Consider the following 21,714-nt stretch of genomic DNA (forward strand, 5'->3'; position numbering starts at 1 on the left):
GAGACAAGGGCCGGGGGGTTAGGGTGCGGGGTTGGGGAGGGTCTCCTTATTTTGTTGAATTACTATGTCCTGGGGGAGAGGAGAGTGGGAATTGCGCACGTTTCCAAGCAAAATTCCACCGTCTGGAAACACCAGGCCCGGACTTGCCCGCCTCACGATGTTATGTGTCGACGGCCTTTCCTCTTTGGATATTCAGGTTGGGAAGAGCCTGCTTCAGCACTTCAGCGCAGATGAGAGCAAGCCTCTGTGAAAATAACCTTGCCATTTTGTCTTGGAAAGACCTGTTATCCTCCTGTCCCACGTGGGCATTAAGAGTAGTTCAGGGAGCTCCTAAATGATTCTTTAAAAGTCTGGCCCTCACACGAGCCAAACACCAGAGCTGCCTTTAGCACTTTTCAGACTCACTTTCCAGATTCTCTCCCCCCCTCCGCCCTCTTCTTCCTGAGCTAAGGGGCATTCGCTCTGTAATTGACTCTGGTTGACGCTTTCGGCCCTCAGTACGTCTGTCTGTCCCATCTCCCCCCGGGCTCCCTGAGGAGCTGTTGACAGGCCGGGAGAGGAGCGGCCTCGAGGAGGATAATCTCCGGTCGGGCCCTGAGGTCCAGGCTGGGGCCCGACAGGCAGCCATTGACCCCCCCCACCCTCCCTCCTCCCCTCCCTGCTGGGCTCACTCACTCCTCATCTTGGTGTATTTTTAGTGTTTATAGTGATGCCAGCTGCTAGTCTCTTACATTCCTATTATAACGAGACCTTGTCCTCACACCTCCACCCCAACAATTGTAAATTATTATTAGTATTAAGTAGTAATTTTGAGTATAATTCATTCAATTTGTGATTAATACTGTAAATAATAGTAGGGGTGGGGGTGGGGTTGTGCGCTAGAATACTATAAGCTGCTTGATTGACTGGCACATCATCCATACACGATACAAGTGGTGTTTATGTTTCTGTGCAGCCGTAAGCAGTGATCTATACTTGAGATTGAAATACCCGAGTACACAAAAACGAATGGCATACTAAACAGTATAATTGTTCGAAATTAGATTAGAGGTCCTGCTTCAGTACATAAATAATGAATTCCATTCAAACTGCCGTCCGGCCCAGCATGCTATCTTTCACATTTCCAAACAGTCAAGTTTCAAAGCTATGCATAATTCCATTTTTAAATATTGTCTGTTGAATTTGTCTCAAACTGAAGAAAACCACATTTCTTCAGCATGCTGTGCGAACAATCTTTTCGATCGATCGTTTTGTTTGACGCTTTGAAATTTCTCCGTTTAATCGAGCAATTCCACATTCCTCCAGTACGGATGAAATCGCACGGAACAATGCTCTTTGTGCACCCTTTCGATTTTTTAAGAAGCAGCTGCAAAAAAAAAAGAAAGAAAAAAAAAGAAGAGAAGCCATGTCAAGCGACGGTGATTTGTGTGTCGGAGAGCGTTCTCCACCGGTGGCCTCCTCCTCGTGTTTCAGGCCTTCTTGCCGGATGCTGAAAGCAGGGCTTTAACAGGCGGCTGACGGGAGCCGTGGCCGTGGAGCGTTGGGCTTTAACAGGCTGAAGGGAGCAGGGCTTGTGTCGCAGACAGATGGAGCACTTAAGAGAGCCGAGCCCAGTCTGACTGAAAGCCTGGTGGCCTCAGCTGTGAACGTGGTCCCGCTCCCTGCGCATGTTAGACTTGGGGCCCGTCCACACCGAGAACCATAACTATAACTATAACTATAAATATATAGTCGATAGTGGAGTTCACACGACAACTATAACAACAATGACGGTGACGTATCGTTGGGATCACTTTCGGAGCGTTTGTCCAGCTGCATGAACGATTGAAACACCGACAGACAAAATCCGTCCGAATTTACAAGTCTTCAAAATAGCTTTGCTATTTGCGTTATCGTCCATCAGTGTGGATGCTCACATCGTTATCATAATAGTTATGTTTATAATTATAGTCCCGGGTGTAGACAGGCCTTTGTCCTGTCCTCATAGGCCGACACCTCTAGATCACCGTTCGCCGAATGCCTCAAATCCGTCGGCCGCCCTGTCTCCCGCCAGTCCCCGGGGAGGTGGTGCTGTCTGCTTTCGTCTGCTTGTTGAAAAGAGAAAGCCGTCAGTCAGAAAACGCCTGGCCCATCTTTCACCATGGCAACAGTGCTGCTCATGCGTTACCTCGCTTAAAAATGACTGGAGATGACGATCGAGTCCGGGCCGACGGAGAGCAGATGGACGGACCACATAAAGTTTGATCGATCGAGCGTACCTGCTCTGCGCTGTCCGTGTGGGGAGAGCGTTCACGGGAGAAAAGACACGAGTGCTTGAGAAGGTCAAGGGTCAGGAGAGGTCAGGAGAGATCAGGAGAGACAAGCACGCTGAGCGCTGGGGCCTGTCGCGTGTAAAGCTCTCCGCTTGGTCGAGGTATGCGGCGTCCGCCTGCCTGAAATAGCCCAGCCCCTCTCCTGCATGTTCCGTGCGTTCATGTGGGCATGACCCTGCTCATATCTGCGGATTCCAGGGCTGCTAGCGAGCGCTGAGGGCAGTTACACATTAGCACGTTAGCACGTTTACAGAAGAACAGGGGGCAAAGAGCAGGCTGCAAGAGGCCAGATTAGTAATCCAGTATTTTGTCTCCTCTGGGTTTCATTCCTAATTCCTTCCATGTGAAATCTAGGGGTGGCTTGTAGCGTAGTGGTTAAGGTACATGACTGGGACCCGCGAGGTCGGCGGTTCGATTCCCGGTGTAGCCACAATAAACAATAAGATCCACATGGCCGTTTGGCCCTTGAGCAAGGCCCTTAACCCTGCATTGCTTCAGGGGAGGATTGTCTCCTGCTTAGTCGAAATCAACTGTACGTCGCTTTGGATAAAAGCATCCGCCAAATGACATGTAATGTAATGTGATGAAATAATATGCTAAGGGTGCTTGATATAAAATGTAATCATATTTAAGGCATTCTTAAGTATAAAATGGTACACTTCAGGTATACTTCAGCATGCTATTTTCTTCACATGGGATGTCTTCCCTGTGAATTGTTCTTTCATGCTGGGTATCTGCAAGCCTGTATTTGATACCACTGCAGTCTAATTATTTGTAGTGATTCATCAGTCACGTGAGAATAATTAGATTACTGAGGTTTTGAATTGTATGTAATTTAACTTGAACAGACCTGTTTGGTGTTTTCCTGTACTGGCACTTAAAAAAAAAAAAAAAAAGACCAAAAAAAAAACTGTTGGCGCACTGCTTCTGTTCTGTTAATCCATTAACCTACTGGGCTTGAAGGCTGGAGAGTGTGCGTTCCGAATATTGTATTTCACTGAAAAGCATCACAGCCAAAACGTTCCCGCGACAGACTTCCCAATGAAACAGAAGCTTGTGAATTTATTCTCTCCCGACATGTCTGTTATCTGCGGCCCTCCCTCTCAGGGCTGTAACCTGATAGCATGTTGCGCTAACAGTGGCAACTCACGTCTGCACTTGGACATTCATCAGCGGGAGGCACAGTGTAATCTGGAGGCAGAACAATGCATGTTTTAATGAAAATTGCAGAGGTGGTATTTATGTGTCAAAGAAATGGCAGTGCAATTCTGTAGCTACTAAGCTTTTCTACATTCATCAAACATTCATCAAGCATCAAACATATCACAGTATTTGCCTATTATCAATAGAGCAGTTACAAATTAATGAATAACTTCAAACGCCTGTTGCAAATCGTGCATTATACAGGCCCTTCCGTGTTGTATCACTTTTCTTCAAACAAACGTGGAACCATTGGTTAAGTTTCAGGCTCCATACAGGGTCATTTTTTCCTCCATTAGGTGCAAAGTTAGCGTTTGCAGACAGATAACAGGGTGGCAGGGAAGCAATGTTCTTGAATACTGAAGCAGTTGGCCGGCCACAGTTTCCAGTTTTACTGTTGTTTTTCAAAAAGTGGAAGTGTCTCTCTCTCTCTCTCTCTCTCTCTCCATGCTTTCTTTCCATTTCTCTCCCTGAACTCCCGCTAACCCCTGCATCACGCTTCCAGCGCTGCAAGAATGCGGGCCGGTGACAGGCCGTAAGACCACAGGCCCTCGCCCGGCCGTGCGCTGCAGAGGGTGGATGGGGGCGGAGGGTGGCCGACGGGATGGGAGATTAATGACTTAGGAGGTCTAAGGGCTGACCGGGAAGCAGCCAGCGCTCAAAGAGTTAAATAATTCGCATAAAAGACCATTCTCTATTTAAAACAAAAAAGCCGAGTCATCGCTGTGTTCTCACAGCAAAATTAACGGGACGGCATTGTCCGTCAAGTCCCTCATCCCCCCTGTGGAAAGACTAGAGGGCTTGATAGACAGCCTAGCTGATGCACAAGCTGTGCCCTTCAGCCTGTGGAAGTTTATGAGACGGAAACAATGATTCTCAGAACCGTGGGTCGACCAGGACCTTTAATATTTGATACGGTTTGTGATAAGGGCTTTAGGCTGCTAGCCAAAGTTTAGGTGATATAACATGGCTCAAATATTCTTTGGTCGAAAGAAAAGTGTATTCAGCGCACAGTGGACTCCAGGCTCTGGTCCTGTGAGAATGTTCCGGGCTCTTTGACAGTGCTTCTCTGTGCTAGTGGCTGCCCAATACCGCAACTTTTGTTGTAGCCCAGCTCTAAGATGCCTCATTCTATATCGATGTCTGATTGAAGACCGTGATTAGGTAATTTGTCGAATCTAGTGCTGGGCTAAAACAAAAACCTGCACCCACACCAAGCCCTTTTTGGATAAGAAATCCTTTCTGTCAAGGAGAGACACTGAGCGACTTATCCATGCTCTAGTTTCTTCACGACTTGATCATTTCAATTCGCTTTTTACCTGCCTCAGTGCTTCTGCTGTGTCTCGACTCCAATTAGTCCAAAATGGCGCTGCTAGGCATTGTCTAATTCTAGTCGCAGGTCCCACGTTTCAGAATTGATTTAAAAATTCTGCTGATAACTTTAAAAGCACTGCGCAATTCGGCCCCGGGTTATATTACTGAATTAATTACTCCATACATCCCAACTAGGGCACTTAGGTCCGCTGACAAAGACCTCTTAGTAGTGCCCTGCAACAGACTCGTTACCAAGGGTGATCGTGCTTTTAGTGTCCATGCACCCACCCTCTGGATTAACCTCCCATTACGCTGCAGATTCTATTTCGTGTTTCAAAAACATTTTTGAAAACCATTTTTTTCAACTTGCATTTCTTCAATACAGTCGCATTTTCCCTTGCTATTATTATTATTATTATTATTTGTATTATTACCACTTCCGCTACTTTATTTACAGCATTTTATTTTTTATTTTTACATTGATCTTAAAATGTTAGATTTTGTGTGTTTTATCTTGGTTTTATGCTTGTTATCTATCTATCTACCTGCCTACCTACCTCTGAATTGGTTGCTGATATTAAAAACCATGAGACAAGAATGAAGATCACTGATTATTCACTGATATTATTATATTATATACCATTATTATAATTAGGGACTGTAAAAGTGTATTTTGCTCAATGGTCTTTCTTCTTGCTGTAGTAGCTTGTATGTTAACAGCATGTTACTGTAAGTCAGTTAGGCCACACTGTCATAGTACGGCTGGTCTTGTACTATTCAGAATGCTATTTCTCACATTTCAGGTATTTAGCAGACGGCCAGAACAACTTACACAAGTTTATATTCTGTACGTACAATCCGTTTGAACAGGTGGATACGTACTGAGGCAAACAAAGGGTCCAGGGTATGGCCCGCACCGCCCCGACTGGGAACCGGAGCCGTTACCTCATCGTTACGGGCAGCGATCTCCCGCCATTGTGCTGCTCTGCCGCCCCGTGGGTCGTGTCATCGAACTCCGTTCTCACTGCGGTGTAGCCGGACTCTATTAATGTCAGCAGTGTGGAGTGCTCTCTGGAGCCATTGGGCTCTGCCCCGCCGAGGCCTGGCCGGCACCCCATTGGTCCAGCTTTTTTTTTTTGTGTGTTCCCCTCACACTGACGCATTCAGCAAACAGCTCTCCATTATTCCGCCTGACGAGCACACAAACACCGTGCTTTCAGAGGTCAAGAAACCCCCCCCCCCTCCCCCCCTCTTTGACACCCCCATCCCATGCCTTGTTTTCCTCTTTTCTGTTTTCACGCTGCTCCCCGTGTTTCTCAAATTCAGCCCCCCCCCCCTTTTCAGTTGCGTCTGTTTTATTCTCGACTCTTATTTTTTTTTTGCATTCGAGCTGCATTCGGTGCCTGGTACAGCTTCTTTTCGCAGTTCAACGAGCCTAACGATCGCATAGAGCTCATTTTCCCATTTGGGAGCGTGACTAATGTGTCTGAAATGACCTGAAAGATGCTGTTTGTTTTGTAAGCAGGTTCCCTTAAATGGGTTGTTCGCTCTCTACCCACCCAGGACAGCTTTGTGCGGCGCAGAATGCTCTTCGGAGGATTTTACTAAATGAATTAGACTCTAAAAGCATTCTCGGAAAGCAGCAGAGAGAAGGGGAAAAAAAAAAAAACAATAATGCAGATGACTTTATTTGGGCTTGATTGGGCCTGTGCTGAGTTTGAGGCTTTTAGCGGTAATTGGGAGGAGGGTCAGGACGCGGGCCCCAGTGGGTCGGAGGGGTGGAATGTGTTTTTCGCGCAGGTTAGCGCGGGCGGGCGGCCCACCGGTGCGGCTCTGGCCTCGGGACCGCTGGAGTGGTCATGCATAATTGACCGGTAATGAGCGAGAGACTTTCAATATTTAATGGGCGGTGACCTTTACGTGCGAGCGCGGGAGGACGCGTGCTCCACGGCTGCTCGTCCGGGGCTTTTCCGCCACTCGCTCTCCCGGCGCTCCGGAGAATTCTGCGGATTTTTTTTTTTTTCCCCCGCTCAGCGAGGAAGCCAGCGGAACACCGTTAATTGATCCGCCGGGGGACGGAGTGCATTTTCACTGAGAGACGCGATGCGATGTGCGTGTCTGCCCGCGGAAAGGTTTTCGGGAAAAGGACTGACGCGTCTAAACCGCCGCCTCTAAACCGCTGCACATACAGGCGGCTCACAAGCAGCTGAACAAGAAGATAATACGTACGTGCGTGTGCATACTCTCGAGTCCGGTGAGTTACGGAGAGAATATTAAATACAGCGGTTTTATTAGGCGGCCGGCTTGCTGATGCCCCTGCTGATTTCACTACAGCGGACACAAGGTCCAATAGTATAAGGGTGCTGGTGAATGCAAAAGTAAGAAAGAAAGATAAACAACATTGTTGAATACGCTCAGTGATCACTTTATTGGGTGGACCTGTACACCAGCTTGTTAATGCAAATATTTAATCAGCCAATCATGTGGCAGCATAAAGGTATGCAGATGTGGTCCAGCTGTTGTTCGGACCAAAATGTTAGGATGGGGAAGGAATGTGTCTTTGACCATGGAATGATTGTGGGTGCCAGACATGGTGGTTTGAGTATCTCAGAAACTGCTGATCTTCTTGGGATTTTCACACACGACAGTCTCTAGAGTTTGCTGAGAATGGTGCAAAAAAACAGCGAGTAGCAGTTCTGTGGGCGTTGGTAATGAGAGAGATCAGAGGAGAATGGGCAGACTGGTCGAAGCTGACAGGAAGGTGACAGTAACGGTATAGGGTGGCCTGTGGCGTAGTGGTTAACGTAAATGACTGGGACTCGCAAGGTCAGTGGTTCTAATCTCGATGTAGCCACAACCATTGGGCCTTTGAGCTAGGCCCTTAACCCTGAATTGCTCCAGGGGGATTGTCTCCTGCTTAGTCTAATCAACTGTACGTCGCTCTGGATAAGAGCGTCCGCCAAATGCCATTAATGTAATGTAATGTAACGCAAATAACCATGCATTAGAACAGTGGTATGCAGAAGAGCATCTCTGAACACACAAAACGTCAAACCTCTGAAGTGGATAGGCTACAGCAGCAGAATAAGTCTAAAAATAGGTCTAATAAATACCTAATAAAGGGCTCGCTGAGAGTATGTTGTGCCCATTGAGATTTTGGTGATGTGGCCTTGGCAGGACCCCCTGTTCCCCGGATTTAGGGGACAGGATATGGCAGTGCGTAGCGTCTGCGGGCCGACCCCGCCTGTGGGCGTGCCCTGCTAATCCAGAGGTGCCCTCGCAGGCCTGATATTCTCCCGCACGTGTAATAGGATTAGTCTTTTAAAACTACGGCACTGAACGTGCTGTTTTTCACTCACACTGGAAGAATGGACCAGCGAGGACTCTTAACTTGTAGGTGACTTGCCATTTGCTGTCTAAATTTCTCCAAAATTGTGTAGAAAAAGTCGCACATAGTCGCACATAGTTATCTGCAGTTCTGTTGCAGTAAGCATTTAGCAAAACACTCAGATTTTAATCGTCTATGAAATGTCTGCTACAGCATGGCAACTGTAAATCTCCACACTGCCCAGCAATTACAGTATTGTTTTCCCCTTCCACTTCATCTGTGGGCAAATTGGCAATTTTATTTATTTATTTAGCACATAATAAAAACAGTGCAGGGAGGGAACACAGCCCCGAGGGCTTGTACAGAGTTCCACTCCCATCAAGAATCAAAGATTAACAAAACAGTACATTTCACATACAATGTATGTTGAATACATGAGATAAAAATCAAAACAAAACAAACAACAAAATCACAAGCATCACAAACTCAGGACCAAGATAGCTAAAAGCTCATGACAAAATGAGGTGGACTTTCAGTTGCTCTCTAAAAGCCGACTGAGAAGATGTTGACCTCGGTGACAAAGCTCAAAGCATTCCAGGGTTCCGGACCATTCCGGAGTTTCAGACCTCTAAATTTGATATTGAATTGATGGCGAGATGTTCGACAGCAGGGTAAATGGAGATAATTGCTATGTCTTGTCAGATGGGAACGGATGTCTGATGAAAATATAACGTGCTGCGTCTCCGCCCGGCCTTGCCCGTGAGCCAGTGTGTAAAGCGGCCGGGTCTGAACGGAGACTCTGTGAACTGCAGAAGTGCGGGGCTCCAGCTTTGTGACCCGGGAAGAGCGTCTCTTAACGGTTTCCGCAACAACCTTGTAGAACAATCTGGAATCAAAAAGAAAGAACAAGGAATGCTGGCCAGAAGAGAGTTTGTGGTCCATTATCTAATGCTTCGATATTTTAACCTAACAACAACCGATACCCAGGCATTATTATAAAGTACACTTCTTAGCAGAATAGTGCAGGGCAAGTTGATTTGGGGCAGTCAGGGCCTGTGATGGTGGCACCCTGAGGTGCACAGCATGCATTACCACACATCAGAGCCAGAGGACTCAGTGTGGGGCCTAACAGGTTTTTACTGGATATAAACAATATAAATCTCTAAACACAGTTTTGTCTGGAAGTAGTTGCCAAAGCCGTACGGAATTGGAGTACAATGAAAAGATATCGAAATAAAACATATTATCGAGAACTCCACACAGTGTTTGCTAAATATTTGTGTGTTCATGTATTGCACTGTTATAAAGTATATCATATATTGTCATACACATATCATATATTTGAATTTATCATAATTCTGTGAAGTACATCATGTAATACAGTATATTACTCTGCTGTAAAGTATATCACATATTGCAATATATTACATTGCTGTGAAGTATATCAGTTACATTACATTACATTAATGGCATTTGGCAGATGCTCTTATCCAGAGCGACATACAATCGATTAGACTAAGCAGGAGACAGTCCTCCCCTGGAGCACTGCAGGGTTAAGGGCCTTGCTTAAGGGCCCAACGGCTGTGCGGATCTTATTGTGGCTATACTGGGATTCGAACCCCCAACCTTGCACGTCCCAATCATTTACCTTAACCACTACACTACAGGCCGCCCAGGCTGCCCAGTTCTCATAGTGTGACCACATATTTACAGTGTATTGCAATATATTTCATTTCTATAGGGGAGCCAGCTGTGCTCCTAACCCTTGAGTCTTATGTCAGCCAGCGGTGGTAAGGGCCCCTTGTAAAGGCCCGTTGGCCCATCTCACGGCAGCACAAAGCAGACCCCGCTGACCGCAGATTGGGGACAGTGTGTCAGCTTTATGTCCGCTGGGCTCTGTGGATGGTCTGGCCTGGGGCCAGGGGTTAACGCTCTTTTAACCCCTCCAAAGCTCTAAATCTTTCAACTGCCATTCACCTCCCAAATGGCCCGGGATTAATGGGGTCAAGTTCGATTATACCATCAAAGCTGTCCTCTTTCTGTTCTCTCCGTCTATCTCTCTCTCTCTCTCTCTCCCTGTCCTTCTCTGTCACCCAGTGTTCCCTTCCTCCCTCAGGGTTGATGATAAGCGATTTCACGCATGCCACAGCAAGGGCTATTGTCTTCTTTCTGTCTGGAGAATTTGATGCACCTTATTGTCCGTGAAACCGTATATAGAGCAGCTCTGTGTGTGTCTTCGGTGGTTGGCGGAGGTCCCACTTCATGTCACGCTCATGGTAAAATAATATAAATAAATAAGAGAGCGATGTTTGGGCTGAGGTTGAATTCCCAGTCCCTGCTCTTTTTAACTGCATGTGAAATGGGGGCCGGGGGGGGGGGGGGGGGGGGATTCACTTCAGAAGATAAAAATCTTTGTCCTGTTTTTCATTCTGCTTGCTGGAACGAAGTCTGTTTTTCAGCATAAATAAACCATACCCATTTCCATTTGGGTGATGGTGTGGGGGTAGCAGCTACTAAGGATTCAGTTGCCTGTAGGTTTGCATCCTTGGTTATGTAGTGTTAGGCTACTGGTTCAGCCTGCTCTTCATTGGGGCCATAAAACTTAAAGGGCAATTCCACCACAAAAAAACATTTAGCTCGTTTAACAGATAAAACCGTAACTGATTCCTCCTCTCTGTGTGGCTGGCCTAAGCATTCTCTGTACAGAGATATCAGCAGAGAAAGGGCACATTTTGGAAGAGGTGTTTGCCATAATGGCACCAATAACCTTCCTATTTTTTTGAAGAACTTACAGTTGGTCGGGTAATTTGAGTTTACAGACAGCTTTGAAGACGGACAGCTTCTCCGTTGAGTTTAGTTCCTTTTCGAGAAGTTATGAACAATAACACAGACTGCTCGGACGATGCTTGTACGGACCGTTTCGTTGAGGCACGTGGAAGCCTATCGGACCAGTGTGGAAAAGCAGGCTCCTGGAGCATGCGCAGTAGTGTGGGGCTTCACTCACTGCGGGTCGAGAGCTGGCAGAGTTCATTCACGGTGGAATTTGTCTTTAAGGCCTTGATACAATCAACCTTTGTTCCCAGTTAAATCTGTGTGTTTCTTATTTTCATCACAAAAGTGGTTTGGCAAGTTCGGCAGTTTTGCGCTTAAACATGGTAATGCATTGACCTGCATGCATTTGCAACTCAAATTTAAGGAAAGACGATGATCATCTCGCTGACTCAAAAAGCAATATTTGATAATGGTGCGCATCCATTGCACTCTTTACCCTTTCAGATACTCACTGCACTTGCACTGGGGCAGGGCGCTCAGACAGTTGCCTGTCTTTACCCTCGGCGCCAGGCTCAGCCATTTTGTCTGGGTTAGGACGCGGGGACCAGCCGGCACTTTCAGACCGCTGGGTCTCTCAGCGATGACCAAATAAGGGCAGTCTGCAGTGAGCCGCCCGGGAGAGCCAAGGGCACGCTGTTGGCACGGTCACAAACCCACTCCACAGAGCCGCGCTCCCATCAGTGCACCTCCTGTGTTTATGAATATCAAAACAGCCACAGTTCCACATTCTGCGCGGTTATGCTGGGTACGAAACACGCCTGCTCTCCCCTGGGCCTTTCTCTGTGTTTCAGAAGATCTGAAAAGGCAAAAAAAAAAAAAAAAAAATTTCACTGATAAATAATTTTCAAAGCTGTAGGCTAATCTTTTAATATTGCTGGAACTTTGTAAAAAAACAAAACAATGTAGTGTCCCCTGATAATGTACACAGTTGGTGGTGACTGGCATTTAAAGGTTATTGTTATATGTTTTAATAAAAATGAATCGACAGATGTAATCTCATTTTGCACATCTCTTGGAGGAGCTCGGTTGGATATGTAGAGAAAGAAAAAGATCAAGGGCTGCAAACAGTCTTTGCGGTGTTTGGCTAACAGAGAATAGGTGAAAGCCAGCGGTTCATTTAAAGGGGAACATTTCATCTCATATCTTTTCATGAAAAGAAACTTCAGGCCCATTTGTGCTCTGGCTTTGTATGAAAGAAGACTTGCCAATAAAGATCAAAATGAGAACCTACATTAGGCAAAGCAGATAAGTGCTCACAGAAAATGTTGGTGAAATAAGCGAAGATCTGAGTCAAGCACTTCAAAAGAAGTCTCCTTCATGGTCCAGGGAGTCAGCGATATCATTAGTTCAGATACTTTTTTATACTTGTATCTCAAAGCCCAGAGCTTGTGGCAGTAATTGTAGCTTTTCTTTTTCTTTTTTTGCTGTTGTACCCAGTGTGCAAAAGCCAGACCACCAAAAATTGTGCCTTTGGTTCACGTTGGTCATGGCGCTGGATAGTACATGGATTAATGCGGCAGAAATTAAGGGTTTTTATATTACATTATATTACATTACGTGGCGTTTAGCAGACGCTCTTATCCAGAGTGACGTACAACAAAGTGCAAATCAAACACAAGAACAAGTGCAAAGAGGACCTGAGAGGACAGTACAGTTCAGAGTCCTAGTGTAAACATACAGAAATTCAGAACCCTTGAAGAGTATATGTTGGTAACCTGATGAGTATAAAGTACAAATCTATTATAGGTTGAAAAGAAGTTGCATGAAGTCATGACTCAATGCTGATCAGCCTTGTAGCTGCTGTGCAGGGAAAAATTCCCTTTTTAACATGCACAAATAAGATATCACAGGTGAGCATCGTCTGATGAAATCACGTGATTGTCTTTATGTTAACACGCATTGTCAATTAAGAATCAATTAAGAAAATTACCCTTAAGGCCCGGACACACCAAACCGACGGTCGGCCGCGGAGCGCCGACAAAGATTGCCTCGCGTCGATACGCGTCGTTAATGTTGGCTGTGCCGAACACACCGCAACGACGGTCCGCCGACGGCTGAGTTGCACGTACGTTCTGCGCCTGCGTGAGAGGTAATAACTCTCCACACCAGCAGGTGGCGGTAGTCTGTATTTGTCTTTCAAAAAATGGAAACCGGAAGACCGGGGAATGCGTTTGCATTGCGTTGGACCTAGAAGCAGCCATTGTCTCGCTCACAACAAACAGTTTGCAGCAATTTCCTTGTTCTCTCGCTATTTAGTAATACTAATCGAAAATTATGTCTGGTAGTGATAGTAACTTTGGAATGGCTTGCTTTCGTCGCTTCCGTTTCTCTTCTCGTGCACTGATTCGCTAGCTGGACAGCCAATCAGAGAGCTCTCTCTCATCGACGGCTCCGGGGGCTCCGACCAGGCTATATCTGGGTCAAAGCTGAGCTATATCATGGCTAACCTTGACTGTTTATCTCAAAACATCTCTCCATCTAGATTCCCACCCATCTAGTCCCCCCAAAAAATGTTTAACCTCCATCGCGGTGTAAAGGCCCGGACACACCAAACCGATGGTCGGCCGTCGGACGTCAGTGGCGCCAAGTCTTTCCGGTGTGTCCCGGAGGAGGGCTCCGACGCCAATTCAACATGTTTTGGAGAGATGTTTTGAGATAAACAGTCAAGGTTAGCCATGATATAGCTCAGCTTTGACCCAGATATAGCCTGGCTACATCCTAGTCGCCTAGATAACTGGGGGTTTTCACCTTAACGCTAGACGGCACATCACTGAATTTTCGCCTGTTCACTGAGGAGATTAACAGCTCTTTATACGGTCATGTCCCTCACTTACTCATTAATATTCAAAGTAAGAAAATAAATATTTGTTTTCATAATCTCAATGCTGTCGTGGGATGGAAACTGAGCAGAAGCAAAAATGTAGGCTGAAGGAGAAAGAAACGTTAACTTATTTTAAGCCATGGAGAACAGGCTTCCTTCGTACAGTGAGGGTAAAGTATTACCAGCCAGGATACTGTAGCATGCCAGGATTTGGTAATGGATTCAAAGATAATTAAGCAAAATGAAAGTCAGTCATTATGTCATCGATTATCAATATAAGCATATGTTGGCATGTGCCAGAATGAAGCTCTTGGTTAGCAGAATTAAACCAGCCTGTCAGCTTAGCTGGCTATATCTACAATCATTGGGGTTTCAGTTTCATGACTTGTCTTGTAAAACATTTTTTTTGATGAATGCCTCATTTATCAAAAAGAAAGAGGTGAAAGAACTAAATTGGTGAAGAAACTACAGCCTATAATATATCAGTTTAAAAACCTTTAAAGGCCATTTCCTTTCGAGCCATTCCTTTGAAGACATCATAAGCACCGACTCACTCTCGAGTGTAAAGTGGGGTGATCATATTCCTGCGGGTGACTTCCCGCATTTCCGCTGTGGAGAAAGCACAAAAGCGCAGCGCCTTTGTCTGGCGGAGAGATGTGTACTTTTGCATTGTGAGCTGCACTCCACTGCTGGGGGACGCTGCTTTGTTTAGAGCTGAATGTCTCATTTGCATACCCAATTCCGCTGAATGGATGGCATGCAGTGATTGGGAAAGCATTGCTCATTTGTTAAAGGAAAATAATGGCTTTGTGGCTGGCTGCTGCTGTGGGAATCGTGAATAGGCCCTGATGTGTTCGGCTACAGAGGCTGCTGTAGCTGTTCCGTGGCCGTGTATTTGGATTAGTCACTGCCAGCAGGCTATACGTTTTTGGGGAAATTGGTGGCACAGCACTAATTACAGATTCAGGGAATGGACAATAGATGGCTGTATTTTATATTGGAACACACACACACACACAGTCAAGATCTAAGGAGCAACCTGCCCCTATGAGAGAAACATGTGGTGTGTTAAAATAATGTAAAGGGACCCATACACGATCGAGCATGTCATCTTGGACTGGAGTTGTAAGTCAAAAAGCTAGTGAATATTTAAACGCCATTGAATATTACATATTTTCAACAAAATAAGCAAAATTGCAAAGTCATTCTGTTCTGAATATCCATCAGTGATTTTCAGTAAGCGGTTGGCGGTGTGTGAAGGGTTACAGTATTTAAAAATGATTTGACCCAGATCTGACTCAAAGCGGCATTTATGTTTGTGCAGACTGTTGGAAGAAGGCGAGCTCTCGGCGGTGTGTAGAAACAGGCGCAGGCGGTCCCCTCCACACCCTGCTCGTGTACGCGTGGCCACCTCACCCTCTACTTTCCACCTGACTCTCTCGCCTACTTCACCCCCGAGGGCGCATGTCCGCTTGGGAGTTACACCTGCGCTTGTAACGGAAATTAAATTAATAGGATGTAGGCTGTCTGTAAAACATTCTTTTATCAGAGCTAACATGCTGGAACACACACCTAACCACGCAGATGGCGGGATTTGTAGGAGTCGGGGATTGTCGGTGACTCCTGTCTAAATCTCGGCTGGCAGATGAGCGCTAACGAACTGGAATCTCCTTAATTGCCGTTTCCCCCGGAGACGGCGGAGCCGCTCCGGTCGTAATTCTGGATCCAGTGACGGGCCTGGCGTTGACGTGCTTTGTTTGAATGTTCCGGACTTTATTCAACCCCCGTGTTTTACTTTCAGGAGCCGGAGGCTGAATATGAATGTTTATATCCAAATTGTGCCGTATAATTTATTTAAGCTTTCTGGCATCTAAGGCGATATGTATAGACCACACAGCTTGGGAGGCTGGCACCATACATGGCAATGGAAAGGGCCCCTGTGCTTCAGTGATTAAGGAGAGGTCCCTTGCCTTTGTAATTAATGTATCCTTGGCTAATTAATGGAACCGCCGTTGACAGTACTCAAGAATGGGCATGGTTAAGATCTGCCCTTTGAAGAGATCTTGTCAAGGTTACTTGAACTTTTGTTCAAATTCACTCACATATTTCTGGAAAAAAAAAGCCCAATAAACCTAGTTGTTTTTTTTACCACTCCAGTTCTCCGTTCATGTTGGCAAACTAAATCATGCGTTTTTCACCACTTCAAGATATTGCACCTCATAATAACTGTTGTTTTCATTTATTGCAATATGTTGCCTTGCTGTGAAATGTATTTATTATTGTATTTTTAAAGAGATTTCGTAATTTATATATTGCAGTATATTTCAGTATACTACTGTATTTCCCTAAGGGCATCTTGTATGAGCAAAAAAAATGCATAATTCACCAGTGTGATCTGTATTGGCCAGCATTTATTTAACCTGAGTACATTTCAGACAGAAGGGAAGGGTTGGTGGGGGGCTAAGGTAGGATTATGTCCTCAACTTGTCCTAAGCAGGGAGCAGCAGCCTTCACGACTCAGAGATCACACGCGACACACGTGTACCTGCAGCTTTCACCCTGTCTGCCTCCCCCAAACCCCCACCCCTGTGCTCTGTTCCTGGGAGCAGAGGGAACATCCAGGCACACAGGCCCTTTGTTTGCTCACAGGAATCAAGCGGAACATGAGGGAGAGAGAGAGGGAGGGAGGTAGGGAGGAAGAGAGAGAGAGAGAGGAGAGGGCAACCTTTCTGTTCCACCTGACTTACGGGTCCTTAAGAGGGAGAGCAGTTCTGTCCTCTTTCATTATGAAGAACCTGTGATCTTTGTCAGAAAGTGACGCAGGCCTTGGTTTGTCTACAATTTTTTATCTTGCTTTCCAAGGACCAGTTAAGTCGAGATAATGATGGGATGCTACTTTAAGATCTTAAACTACCATCACATGATTATCTTGACTGAACTGGTCCTTGGAAAGGCAGAGACTTCCTGGTCTACAGTATGTGAACCAGTTGGCCCGGGACACTTTGTGTTGCCTGCTGGTGTTGCACTCCTATAATGTGAGGTTCCAGAAAGTTCTGTGAAGCCTAACGCCGGCTCCTTTCATCACGGCCATGTTGACAGAACCCGTTAGAGCCCAAAAACGTCAGGCTTTGAAGGCTGGCCAAAGATACTTCACCTCTCCTCTGCCCAACGTTTCCCATCTTCAGTCCCCGTCCTTATCTCGCAGGAGAGAGGGAGATGTTTCTGAGTGTTCTCAGCGCCGTTATCGGCTTGCAGCTTGGCGAAATCAGACGGATGTTTATCTGCGTAGGCGAGAACTGAAATCTCCCAACAAGTTTAGTCAGACCTTCCTCCTGGGGATTACTACCGTTTCATGTTCTCTGTTGTAGTTTTTTCGCAGAGATGCTTTTGGTAATGTCTTTATAGCTTCATACAGTGGTAAACTGTAGTGTGGCAGCCCAGCACTCCTTGTTGTAGGCTTCCATTGTAGCTTAGCTATTGTCCGCTCACAGGTGTGACGCACTGTGCATTCCACTGAAATCAAAGTCAAGCAGTCTGAGTGGTGTTGGACTCAGATTAAACAAGGTGAAGTTGCATTGAACAGGTGCACAGGAGCCACACGTCTGCAAACTCGCCCTCTGTTTGTCTTTGAGTCTCCTCTCTCCCTCTCTCTCTCGGTCTCACACTTCCTCACTCTCTCTTGGTCCCTCTCTTATTCTCTCTCTCTTAGTCCCTCTCTAGTTTTCTCACACACACACACCAGGAAATTAAACACCTCTGACACACTGTTTGGGAAAGCACGTGGGCCAGTATCCATTCATCAAAGGGAAGACCCCAGAGTGCAGTGGCGCGTCGGACTAGACATGGAGAGTTTACTGACTGTGACAACTGTGGGAAGGGTGTGTATGTACGTGTGTGTGTGTGTTTATGTGTGTTCGCCTGTGTGCATGTGTGTGCATGTGTGTGTGAGTGTGTGTGCGTACGTGTGTGCGTGCATGTGTGTGTGTGTGTGTGTGTTTATGCATGCATGCGTGTTCGCCTGTGTGTGTGCCACCTGTGTGTGTGTGTGTGTGTGTGTGTGTGCATGTTCGCCTGTGTGCATGTGTGTGTGCGTGCATGTGTGCGTGCATGTGTGTGAGTGTGTGTGTGTGTTTATGCATGCATGCGTGTTCGCCTGTGTGTGTGCCACCTGTGTGTGTGTGTGTGTGTGTGCATGTGTGTGAGTGTGTGTGTGTGTGTGCGTGTGTGCGTGTTCGCCTGTGTGCATGTGTGTGTGCGTGCGTGTGTGCGTGCATGTGTGTGTGTTGTGGGTGGGGTGGCTGCCAGCCTCAGTTGTGGCACCAAACACAAACAGGCTCAGTGCCCTGAAACCCTGAGAACACCCCCATCTCCCCCCATTCATAAACATGGCAGAGGTTTGTTCAGGTTTGGCAGGGCTCCTTATTGAGTCACCTGCAGCACTATCGTGTGTCCGTCGCAGACTGTAAATACAGTGCTTTCATCCACTGTCTGACTCTGTTTACCTTTCTGTGCAATTGTAGCTTTCAGTTTGTGCTTTTGAGGTGTGTGTGTGTGTGTGTGCAGTGTGCATGTACAGTAAGCATGTATATCTGTGTGTGTATATGTGTGTGTGTGAGATTGTGCGTATGTGTTTGCATGTACCTCTGTGTGTGTACATGTGCACCTGTGTGTGTGGGTACATGTGTGTGTGTGTGCATGCGCACATGGGTGTGTGTGTGTGCGTGTGTGTGTGTGTGTGTGTGCATGGGTGGGTGCCTGTGTGTGTGTGTGCATGTATGTGTGAACATGTGGTCACAACATAATAGTCAGTGAACCCCTCCAGGAATATTGAGTTCCTGCTTTGAATTGAAACTTCAAAGCGGATTGGGGAAATAATGCAGATTCGAAAGAGAGCCTTGTCCCTTAATTAGAAGAGAGCCAATTAGACCACACAGCCACATATCTGCAGAATCAGGGCTTCTGTCCAGTCCTTCATGGAGGGAAGCTTGCGGGAAACCAGGTCTTATAGGTCCCTTATCTGCACAATATGTTCTCTTAATAAGCTGCCCTTGTTTCCAGATGAGAGGTATTTTATTGGAAGTTCAGAGCAATGCAAACTTTGGATTGGATTTGGATTCTGCGGAATTGTAATTTTAATTTAAAACAATGCTGTTACTTTTAGGCATTAAACCATGTCTAATATCCTTCTGGTCTTGGTTACGGGGGCAAAATCCCTTTGCTGCTGAAGAATACTGCAAAAAGAGGTTCCATTGCTAACTTGTGTTATAAAGCAATGCACTTAACACCAGTGGTAAGTACCAACCCTGTTCCTGGAGATCTCCCATCATCTAGGTTTTGATTTCAACCCTAATTAGGCACAACTGCTTCCACCAATTAGCAGCTCAAGAAGATATCTAGCTGTAGAATGAGGTGTGCTTTGTTCGGGTTAGAGTGAACCCCTGTAGGACAGTAGATCTCCAGGAACAGTGTTGGTTGCCAGTGCTTTGCACGATGTGGTAATGCGTTTGTGTTATGTGTGCAGGAGGTAACAAGCTGAAGAACCAGTTCTTCCGTCTGAACTGGGCCTGGATCTCTCTGGAGAAAGAGTACTACACGGTGGACGAGGACACCAAGTTCCTGGAGGTGGTGCTGAGACGCAGGGGCTATCTGGGGGAGACCTCCTTCGTCAGTGAGTGAAAAAGCGTCTCTCTCACTCATTCTGTCCTCTTTCGGGATTAAATGAACGCTGCAACATAATTCTGCCCTTACAAGCTTTTTAGTCTTGTTATAACACCTTTTTTATTCTCTCACATAAAAAAATATATAAGCTTGTTTTGAGGTTGCTTGACAAGGGAATTGGCAAATATTGAACAAAGTCTAACTGTGTTGCCTCATTAGCAGTGTTTGTCTTTTGCAAAAAAGTTAAATAAATATGGTTTTAAGTCTCAGTATAAGTACAAACATCATGGAAAGGCCCCAATTAAGTCCACCTAGACATGAACAAAGACAAGATTACTCTTTCATCTTTAATAACAAAGCAATTCCCCCCCAAATGATTTAAATAAAGATATTTCACTTGTATCTGAAAAATCTGGACTGGATTTAAAGAGGCATGTATACCCTTTATGTGTTCCAATTAAGCCCACAAAAATATTTTTGTTTAAAATCATGAATTTTACTGATTGGCAAATTCCAAAAACAATTAATAAAACAATTGTATTGATTGACAGATGGCTACCACATATCTGATCTCTGCTCAAGTGCTACCTGAACTGAATACAAGTAGTGGATATAAGTTTAAAAAAATTAAATTAACAGGTGCAGTATATTTGGTTAGTAGACTATCTATGCTACTTATTATAAGACATTCTGCTTTTTTATTCTCTACCTCTGCACTAAGGGCGGACCAGCGTGTTACAAAATAAGGAATGGCATCTTAAAATAGGTTATAGAGATAGAACCTTGCGTTTTAATGCTTTCAAATGGTATTTCCTGCTACCATAATGATTGGAAATTTCACAGTGAAAAGAGGAATGAATGCAAAAAAAGCCCACACTTGAGGAGTTACAGGGAATTGCTGTATTTGATGGAAAATAAAGACTATACATAATATCATATTAACAATATATTGTAATAGTATGTTTTGTATAACACTGAGAAAGGTGTACATCTATTATATAATGCATACATTTTTTTATTTCATGTAAAAAGTACACTGTCAAATGCATTTTCAGCAGGACCATTCGGTATAAAGCCCACCTTATTTAGTAAAATTAAGCTGAAGAATACTACATTAATGTTTATTTTACTGTGTAATTTTTCTCCTTAATCTCTTGCATTTACAAATAATTGTACAACTCACTGAATTTTGTCTGCAAATGTCTTTCTGGAGACTCCGAGCAACAAGTCTCGTGTGAGTAAACATGGCTGTTTATTGGATGGAACATTTGTATTTTTGGATGGATCATTTTGTTTCATGGCCTAATGGGTACCTGGGTGCCATTTGTATTATGTTAAAAAAAATGTAAAAGGAAGGATGTTCACTGCAAAAACAACGGTGGTGGACGTTTTTTTTTTTTTTAAGATATTTTTTCGGCTTTTTTCAGCTTTATTGGACAGTATACAGTATAGAGAGACAGGAAGAATGGGAGCGAGAGAGAGGGGAAGACATGCGACAAATGTCGGATGGTCGGATTCGAACCGCTGACGTCGCGGCTCGCAATGAGCATGCGGTCAGTGCTCTACAGGCTGCACCACCGAGTCACCCATGGTGGACGACACTTGTGTTGATTTTTGAAATGTCCCTTATAGTATTATACTGTTGGTTTTAGCCCAGTGTAATATGGTTCTTGAGACAAAGACCAGAGACTCTGTCGTGACAGAAATGAATTGCTGGGTGTCAGGAGGATAACTGTAGGACTTGGATACAATGAAAACTTGTCCTAAACTGTAAAATAAAATGATCATCGTATGACAAGGTGCATGTTACCGTTTACATGTTAATGTTTACTGCAACTCGTATATTTAGCAGGTACATTTCTACAGGAACAGTTCACCTCCTATGCTAATCTGACTTCTGAATCAGTGGCTGATAGCAAACCATTAAAAAAAAAACAACATCCCCCCATCTCCACCTTCACTGGTCACAGTGACCCGAGCGTGGATGGCTGAAATGTTTTTGTCCTGCTCCCAGTTTGTACGTGCTTCCCATGGTGCATCACTTGAATGATTGTTTGTTTTCTTTCTCATATTCTGTACCCTTTTTAGCACACCAAAGGGAAAAATAACTAGTGTCTTTGATCAATACTTTCAATTAAGTCTGACTCACAATGAAATGTGAGCATGGTTTGGTCTTCATATTAGCCCCATGCTCAGTTACGTAAGTTCAGAGGACACCAGAAGATATGAGAGCCGTAATTGTACGATTT

General features: G+C 45.2%; 1 protein-coding gene across 1 annotated transcript in view; it reads left to right on the top strand.

Annotated features, from left to right (window-relative positions):
* LOC133108294 (FRAS1-related extracellular matrix protein 2-like) overlaps window positions 1–21,714 on the top strand; it is an 85,900-nt gene that overhangs the window by 16,573 nt on the left and 47,613 nt on the right. Inside the window, exon 3 of the mRNA XM_061217765.1 lies at window positions 19,329–19,475. Coding sequence (XP_061073749.1) covers window positions 19,329–19,475 — 147 coding nt within the window. The remainder of the gene's footprint in view (window positions 1–19,328; window positions 19,476–21,714) is intronic.

The sequence above is a fragment of the Conger conger genome, chromosome 13, assembly GCF_963514075.1.
Source record: "Conger conger chromosome 13, fConCon1.1, whole genome shotgun sequence".
In the NCBI taxonomy this organism is placed as follows: Eukaryota; Metazoa; Chordata; class Actinopteri; order Anguilliformes; family Congridae; genus Conger; species Conger conger.